Below are 10000 nucleotides of genomic sequence, written 5' to 3'. Positions count from 1 at the left end.
CAAGTTTCTCAAAGTTCAAAAGGAAAATAACGAAATGCAAATGAGGAACCCATTGATTAATCAGGAATGTAAGCTGGCAAAGCAACTTACGTACAAGGGCGTGGAGAAACTACTGAAATAACGGAACACCAGAGAGCAGAGAAAGATACCAGAGTGCTAGGAATGAATGTCTCAGGGTGGGAAGACAGGCAGAACGACAGTACAAAAATTACATTGCAAATAAGGCAAAGACTCAGCCCAAATTGTTGGAGAGATCACAATCGGAAAGAATACAGCAGTGAAGGAACACATATTGAAACTGATGATAGGAGCAGACAGGTTCACGCCAAACAACAAGGAAGTGTGCGAGGAACTGAATAAAAAGTTCCAGAAGGTCTTCACATTAGAGCGAGGAATGTTTGAGCTAAGAAAGGAAATATCTAACCAGGCGCCACTGAAGAAGTTTGAGATTATCAGTGGGAAGATAAGGAAGCACTTTCTTGAGTTGGATATGGCAAAGGTTGTAGGCCGAATTGGAATCTCACCATGGATACTAAAAGAAGTAACAGAAACACTGTGCCTACCACTCTCAAGGGTGCATAACAAGACACTAGCAACAGGAGAACTGCCAAAAATTTGAAAGACGGCTAATGTAGTTCCAATATACAAGAAGAGAGACAAACAAGAGGTACTGAACTACAGGCCGGTGTCCCTAACTTGCATACCTTACAAGGTGATGGAGAAGATCGTACAAAAAACACTAGAAGAACATCTGGAGAGAAAGAGCTTTGTAACACATCACCAGCATGGGTTCCGGGATGGCAAATCTTGCCTCACAGGATTAATAGAATTATATAATCAGGCAACAAAAATTAACCAAGAAAGAGAAGTGTGGGCAGACTGCATATTTTTGGATTGCCAGAAAGCCGTTGACACAGTACCCCCCACAGGAGACGAGTACATAAGCTGGAGATGCAGGCAGGAGTAAAATGGAAGGTACTCCAGTGGATAAGGGAGTACCTAAGCTAAAGAAGACAGCGAGTCACTGTGAGGGGTGAGGTCTCGATCGGAGTAGCGAGGCGTCATCAGTGGAGTCCCGCAGGGTTCAGTCCTTGGACCTGTACTGTTTCTGATATATATAAATGATCTCCCAGAGGGAATAGAATCGTTCCTCTCATTGTTTGCTGATGATGCGAAAATTACGAGGCGGCTTAAGACAGAGGAACATAGCAAGAGGCTACAAGATAATCTAGACAAACTGTAGGAATGGTCCAACAAATGGCTACTAAAGTTCAACCCAAGTAAATGTAAAGAAAACAGGCTTAGTAGAGGGAACAGGAGGCCAGCCACATGGTACCGAATGGGAGACGAAGTCCTCCACGAAATGGACAGAGAGAACGTTCTAGGAGGTAATATCAAATCGAACCTGTCTCCTGAAGCCCACATCAAAAGGATATCACCAGCGGCGTATGCGAGGCTGGCTAACATCAAAACTGCCTTTAGAAATTTGTGTAAGGAATCATTTAGAACCTTGTATACATGTGTAAGACCAATCCTGGAGTATGCAGCTCCAGCATGGAGCCCGTACCTTGTCCAAGCATAAGACGAAGCTGGTGAATGTTTAAAGTTATGCCACTAGACTAGTTCCAGAACTAAGAGGTATGAGTTACGAGGAAAGGTTACGTTAAATGCACCTCACGTTGCTAGAAGACAGAAGAGTTATCGGAGACATGATTATCACATACAAAATCCTCAGGGAAAATTGACAGGGACGAAGCTTGTTATTTTTGCGCAAAGGGCAAGAAGTTATTCCCAGGAATTAGAAACCTTCCTTATTAAAATAGATGAAAATAACTTAATTTACATTTTATAGAAAAACGAAGAGAAACTGGTAACGTAATGAGAACATATAAATGGATGAAAAGGTATAACAAAGTCGATAAATACGAAATAGAACACTAAACCATGGATATAAATTGGACAAGTTTAAATTTAGGAAAGACCTGGGTAAATACTGGTTTGGAAATAGCGTTGTAGCACTGCAATCACGAGCACATGGTGAATCTATGTATAGCTATAGAACACATACAATGGGATCGAACCCACCGCTTCCCTACACTCTCCAAGGTTGTATATTTATGGACCAAGGTACCGGGGAATGGAACTATCAGGAAAAAGCGCCAAGGCACCACGGCTATATAGCACTCGGAAGGGATCAGGATAAGGATTTGGGATGGGACGGAGGGGAGGAATGGTGCTTAACCACTTGGATGGTCGGGGATTGAACGCCGACCTGCAAGAAGCGAGACTATCGCTCTACCGTCCAGCTTTACGGGCTCACCTTAGCCCGTGCTACATGGACACTTCATTCTCAGTAGCTAAATCTAAAAAACAACAACGACAGACAGCTGGTAAGGCGGGGCCCAGGAGCTGCCGCAAGACCTTGCAAGCAGATTCATGAGATTGTATTTAGGGAGAGTATTAATGTCCACACACGCATATTTGTGTGAGTCAACATTAGTAGAAATACATGCCACGACCACAGTAGAAATACACACCACGACCACAGTAGAAATACATGCCACGACCACAGTAGAAATACATGCCACGACCACAGTAGAAATACATGCCACGACCACAGTAGAAATACACGCCACGACCACAGTAGAAATACATGCCACGACCACAGTAGAAATACACGCCACGACCACAGTAGAAATACATGCCACGACCACAGTAGAAATACACACCACGACCACAGTAGAAATACATGCCACGACCACAGTAGAAATACATGCCACGACCACAGTAGAAATACACGCCACGACCCCAGTAGAAATACATGCCACGACCACAGTAGAAATACACGCCACGACCCCAGTAGAAATACATGCCACGACCACAGTAGAAATACACGCCACGACCCCAGTAGAAATACATGCCACGACCACAGTAGAAATACACGCCACGACCCCAGTAGAAATACACGCCACGACCCCAGTAGAAATACACGCCACGACCACAGTAGAAATACACGCCACGACCCCAGTAGAAATACATGCCACGACCACAGTAGAAATACACGCCACGACCCCAGTAGAAATACATGCCACGACCACAGTAGAAATACACGCCACGACCCCAGTAGAAATACATGCCACGACCACAGTAGAAATACACGCCACGACCCCAGTAGAAATACATGCCACGACCACAGTAGAAATACACGCCACGACCCCAGTAGAAATACATGCCACGACCACAGTAGAAATACACGCCACGACCCCAGTAGAAATACATGCCACGACCACAGTAGAAATACACGCCACGACCCCAGTAGAAATACACGCCACGACCCCAGTAGAAATACACGCCACGACCACAGTAGAAATACACGCCACGACCCCAGTAGAAATACATGCCACGACCACAGTAGAAATACACACCACGACCACAGTAGAAATACATGCCACGACCACAGTAGAAATACATGCCACGACCACAGTAGAAATACATGCCACGACCACAGTAGAAATACATGCCACGACCACAGTAGAAATACATGCCACGACCACAGTAGAAATACACGCCACGACCACAGTAGAAATACATGCCACGACCACAGTAGAAATACACACCACGACCCCAGTAGAAATACATGCCACGACCACAGTAGAAATACATGCCACGACCACAGTAGAAATACATGCCACGACCACAGTAGAAATACACGCCACGACCACAGTAGAAATACACACCAATAACACAGTAGAAATACACACCAATAACACAGTAGAAATACACCGTTCCGCTCGCAAAAACAAAATGCGCTCACATGCACAACTAGGTTAAAACTAGGTGAACACACACACACACACACAACCAAACCTACATTCACAACCACGCACAACCCCCCCCCCCACCTCCCGCCAGTCGAGAGAGCCACGAAGCTACACACAGTACACGACACACAACATTAGCCCCAAGCCTAATGCCAGCAGTACACATCAGAAGACTAACGTGTGTCACCGATCTATGCCAAGCTCACCTACATCCCTGTATAGAGTTTGTTTTAAGAACTTGCAACATATATTATATATATATATATATATATATATATATATATATATATATATATATATATATATATATATATATATATATATATATATATATATATATATATATATATACATATGTCGTACCTAGTAGCCAGAACTCACTTCTCAGCCTACTATTCAAGGCCCGATTTGCCTAATAGGCCAAGTTTTCCTGAATTAATATATTTACTATAATTTTTTTCTTATGAAATGATAAAGCTACCCTTTTCACTATGTATGAGGTCAATTTTTTTTTATTGGAGTTAAAATTAACGTAGATATATGACCGAACCTAACCAACCCTACCTAACCTAACCTAACCTATATATATAGGTAAGGTTAGGTTAGGTAGCCAAAAAAAGCTAGGTTAGGTTAGGTTAGGTAGGTTAGGTAGACGAAAAAACATTAATTCATGAAAACTTGGCTTATTAGGCAAATCGGGCCTTGCATAGTAGGCTGAGAAGTGAGTTCTGGCTACTAGGTACGACATATATATATATATATATATATATATATATATATATATATATATATATATATATATATATATATATATATATATATATATATATAGAGGGGAAGTGGACCTCACTACATGAGAAGAGAATAGCAACACTGGGATAAACATGATTATGATATATACAAGATTCTAAACGTAATTCGTAAAGTTTTCTTTACATTGTGATATGCTTGTATCGCAATAAGTATGTCTGTAATGTGATCAAACATGTCTGTAACGTGATCAAACATGTCTGTAACGTGATCAAACATGTCTGTAACGTGATCAAACATGTCTGTAACGTGATCAAACATGTCTGTAACGTGATCAAACATATCTGTAACGTGACCAAACATATCTGTAACGTGATAGAAAGTACTGAGAGCTGCTCCAGCTGTGAGGAGCTGATGTGGTTGTGACAAGTGTACGAGAACTAAGATAAAGTTAGTAAAGAGGCCAAACTGAGAGTGGGGGGTGGGGGGTGACAGTGTGCCCTTGGAGAGGCGTGAGCGGGGCTCAGTGTGGCGTTGTATGTTATTAGGTCCCCTTCAAGCACATACACACCACACAGAGAGAGAGAGAGAGAGAGAGAGTCTTGTTGTAAAGCTGAGGCAATGAACCAAATAGGTCATGCCAGTGACTGTAGGGGAAAACAGATGTACTTCCCTATCATGGTGAGGTCCAGTGGTGTAGGCTTCTGGTGATTGGTTTGTGTTTTTTAGTCAATTTTAAGCTTTGTTGTTTGAGGGCAGCCCGTCCACGTTATATTTCCCAACGTCAAGAAACTGTCGTACAATTGTGCCATTAGCCTAACCTACCAGAGGACCTAAAACAGAAAATGAGACAGTATGTCAATTTCAGGGCGGGAGGGAGGGAATTATTAGGGTCAATTTCGCGAGTTACTACCATTTTCTAGTACGACGATGTTTCTTTGACCTTAGGTAGAGTATACGTCAAAATGCGACGTTCTGTTAGGACGGGTTCTTGAGGGAGGTTGTGCCTGGAAGACGTACAACGACTCATAAGTCAGCCCGTCCTCCAAACAAAGGCCCAAAGACCATTCCATCCACCCGCCAAACCCGCTGTTTATGAATGAAAAACGGTTTACACACGACTCACAACTGATGACATCCGAACACTTCCGGAACAAGTGCTTCACTGACGACTGTTGTTCGAACCACAACGCTGTAAATGCTTCACCCACGGACTACAAATACAAATAATCGCCAACAGAACCTAAACACCTAACCTAACTAATGCCTATATATGCACAATATGCTAATATATTATAATATTAATTTATATTTGAGAAAATTCATGTTTTGAATGAACAGCATGTTAAAATTTATGAATGCGTCTGTGGGGTCAACCGCTGGATGGAATGAACATGAGTCGAGGACGGATTGCATAATCATAACTGCGTCACTCTACGCACTCTCGAATTCTAAGTAGCCTCCTGATAATTTTTTTTTATACCCAATTATGATATAAAACAACTGTGAATGATGTAAAAAACTGTGAATGATTTAAAACAACTGTGAATGATGTAAAACAACTGTGAATGATTTAAAACAACTGTGAATGATTTAAAACAACTGTGAATGATTTAAAACAACTGTGAATGATTTAAAACAACTGTGAATGATGTAAAACAACTGTGAATGATGTAAAAAACTGTGAATGATTTAAAACAACTGTGAATGATGTAAAACAACTGTGAATGATTTAAAACAACTGTGAATGATTTAAAACAACTGTGAATGATTTAAAACAACTGTGAATGATTTAAAACAACTGTGAATGATTTAAAACAACTGTGAATGATTTAAAACAACTGTGAATGATTTAAAACAACTGTGAATGATTTAAAACAACTGTGAATGATGTAAAACAACTGTGAATGATGTAAAACAACTGTGAATGATGTAAAAAACTGTGAATGATTTAAAACAACTGTGAATGATTTAAAACAACTGTGAATGATTTAAAACAACTGTGAATGATTTAAAACAACTGTGAATGATTTAAAACAACTGTGAATGATTTAAAACAACTGTGAATGATTTAAAACAACTGTGAATGATGTAAAACAACTGTGAATGATGTAAAACAACTGTGAATGATGTAAAAAACTGTGAATGATTTAAAACAACTGTGAATGATTTAAAACAACTGTGAATGATTTAAAACAACTGTGAATGATTTAAAACAACTGTGAATGATTTAAAACAACTGTGAATGATTTAAAACAACTGTGAATGATGTAAAACAACTGTGAATGATTTAAAACAACTGTGAATGATTTAAAACAACTGTGAATGATTTAAAACAACTGTGAATGATGTAAAACAACTGTGAATGATGTAAAACAACTGTGAATGATGTAAAACAACTGTGAATGATGTAAAACAACTGTGATTGATTTAAAACAACTGTGAATGATGTAAAACAACTGTGAATGATGTAAAACAACTGTGAATGATTTAAAACAACTGTGAATGATTTAAAACAACTGTGAATGATTTAAAACAACTGTGAATGATGTAAAACAACTGTGAATGATTTAAAACAACTGTGAATGATGAAAAACAACTGTGAATGATTTAAAACAACTGTGAATGATGTAAAACTGTGAATGATGTAAAACAACTGTGATTGATTTAAAACAACTGTGAATGATGTAAAACTGTGAATGATGTAAAACAACTGTGATTGATTTAAAACAACTGTGAATGATGTAAAACAACTGTGAATGATGTAAAACAACTGTGAATGATGTAAAACAACTGTGAATGATGTAAAACAACTGTGAATGATGTAAAACTGTGAATGATGTAAAACAACTGTGATTGATTTAAAACAACTGTGAATGATGTAAAACAACTGTGAATGATGTAAAACAACTGTGAATGATGTAAAACAACTGTGAATGATGAAAAACAACTGTGAATGATGTAAAACAACTGAGAATGATGTAAAACAACTGTGAATGATGTAAAACAACTGTGAATGATGTAAAACAACTGTGAATGATGTAAAACAACTGAGAATGATGTAAAACAACTGTGAATGATGTAAAACTGTGAATGATGTAAAACAACTGAGAATGATGTAAAACAACTGTGAATGATGTAAAACTGTGAATGATGTAAAACAACTGAGAATGATGTAAAACAACTGAGAATGATGTAAAACAACTGTGAATGATGTAAAACAACTGTGAATGATGTAAAACAACTGAGAATGATGTAAAACAACTGTGAATGATGTAAAACTGTGAATGATGTAAAACAACTGAGAATGATGTAAAACAACTGAGAATGATGTAAAACAACTGTGAATGATGTAAAACAACTGAGAATGATGTAAAACAACTGTGAATGATGTAAAACTGTGAATGATGTAAAACAACTGTGAATGATGTAAAACAACTGTGAATGATGTAAAACTGTGAATGATGTAAAACAACTGTGAATGATGTAAAACAACTGTGAATGATGTAAAACAACTGTGAATGATGTAAAACAACTGTGAATGATGTAAAACAACTGTGAATGATGTAAAAGATTGGTAAATACATATAAAATGTTAAGACTCATAGTGTTATTCGCGTCACAGATGACAAGTGGATGCCTCAGAGAGCGGTCCAGAAGTGCGCAAAGTGTCATATTATTAATCATATAATTGTGTAACCCTAAAAGTGGTGGGTTTAAGAAATCATTATCTTAGAGTTATTATGGAAGAACATTTGTAATTTCTTCATTATCTGAGGAACAGTCTTGAGTCTTGAACACCTGTTTTATGAGGCTAGAACGCGTGCCTTAGACATTGGAAAAATGTATTAATAAATTTGTGATCAGTATCGTTTTGGATCTTACATAACTGTTTATACATTTGTTGTCATAAAAGAAAATATTCCCATTTATAATTAGTCGAGCATCAGCTCTTGGACCCTGCCTTTCCAGCTGTGGATTGTTAAATGTAATGATTTCTCATCTAATTTCCTACTATATCTACTTTCGAAACTATGAACTATGAAAAACTTTGCCCTTTGTCCCAACCATGTATCAACCAGGTATCAACCATGTATCAACCAGTTATCAACCATGTATCAACCAGGTATCAACCATGTATCAACCATATATCAACCAGTTATCAACCATTTATCAACCATGTATCAACCAGGTATCAACCATGTATCAACCAGTTATCAACCAGTTATCAACCATGTATCAACCAGTTATCAACCATGTATCAACCAGTTATCAACCATGTATCAACCAGTTATCAACCATGTATCAACCATGTATCAGCCAGGTGTTCGCTTCTACAGCCTTCTTTTTAGTTAATTCCACTTTCCCGCTATTATTACGCTAAAAGAAAGATTTATCACATTTCTATGACAACTGATTCTCAAGCTTCCATCTATGCCCCTCTTGTTCTATTAGTATTAACTGTGTTCATCTCTTTTTCTCACTTTGTCAATTCCATTAAGTATTTTATACTTTCCTCTTTTCCAGCGTTGTCAGGTTTAGTTCCCTCAGTCTCTCTTCACCTCCCATCCCTCGTAAGGGACGAGCTTCGTCGCAAACTTCTGAACCTTTTCGAGTTTCCTTATGTGTATTATCAGGTGGGGCTCCAGGGTGGGGCAGCATACTCTAAGACTGGTCTCACGTAGGCGGTGTACGGCGCTCTAAATGCTCTCTTATCTAGGTTCATGAATGATGTTCTAACGTTTGCTTGTGTAGAGTACGCTGCTGACGTTATCCTATTTAGAGATCTTCTCGAGTTAGGTTTGTGTTATGTCCACTCCTGGAAGTGGAGGTCCAAAGGTCCAAAGACCATTCCATCCACCCGCCAAACCCGCTGTTTATGAATGAAAAACGGTTTACTCATGACTCACAACTGATGACGTTCGAACACTTCCGGAACAAGTGCTTCCCTACCATAACCTCTTTTTCTCGAGTCGTTGTAGGGAGGTAGTTTCCATTTATTGTGTACTGTCCCTTTGGTCTCCTGTCACCTGTTCTCATTTTGATCACGTTACACTTGTTCGTGTTGAACTCCAGTAGGCATTTGTCGGACCAACTCTGCAACTTGTTAAAGTCATCTTGGAGAATCCAACAATCTTCACCTGTCACAACTCTTCTCATTAATTTTGAACCATCAGCAAGCATCAAAATGTAAGACTCAACTCCTGTAAATAGTGCATTTGCATATATAAGAAAGGGTATTGGTCCCAGCACCGATCCTTAAGGTACTCCGCTTGCTCCTCTACACCAGTCCCACTTCTTGCTCCTTACTGTTACTATCTGTCTTCTGTCTGTTAGGTAATTCCTTATTCATGTTAAGCGTTTCCGTTTACTCGCGCCTGCCTTTAAAGTTTGTATAGTAATCTCTTGTGCGGTATTGTGTCGAAGGG

At 38.9% G+C, this 10000-nt stretch overlaps 2 protein-coding genes across 2 annotated transcripts in view; one reads left to right on the top strand and one right to left on the bottom strand.

Annotated features, from left to right (window-relative positions):
* LOC138349787 (ras-specific guanine nucleotide-releasing factor 1-like) overlaps nucleotides 1–10000 on the top strand; it is an 86605-nt gene that overhangs the window by 41611 nt on the left and 34994 nt on the right. The gene's annotated exons all lie outside the window — the stretch shown is intronic.
* Nucleotides 2497–3687, bottom strand: LOC138354492 (uncharacterized). Its single transcript, XM_069308846.1, has one exon. The coding sequence runs from the start codon at nucleotides 3685–3687 to the stop codon at nucleotides 2497–2499; it is 1191 nt and encodes a 396-aa protein (XP_069164947.1).

Source organism: Procambarus clarkii, chromosome 63, assembly GCF_040958095.1.
Source record: "Procambarus clarkii isolate CNS0578487 chromosome 63, FALCON_Pclarkii_2.0, whole genome shotgun sequence".
NCBI lineage: Eukaryota > Metazoa > Arthropoda > Malacostraca > Decapoda > Cambaridae > Procambarus > Procambarus clarkii.
Note: the sequence above shows the minus strand (reverse complement) of the source record. Positions and strands in the feature narration are given on the sequence as shown.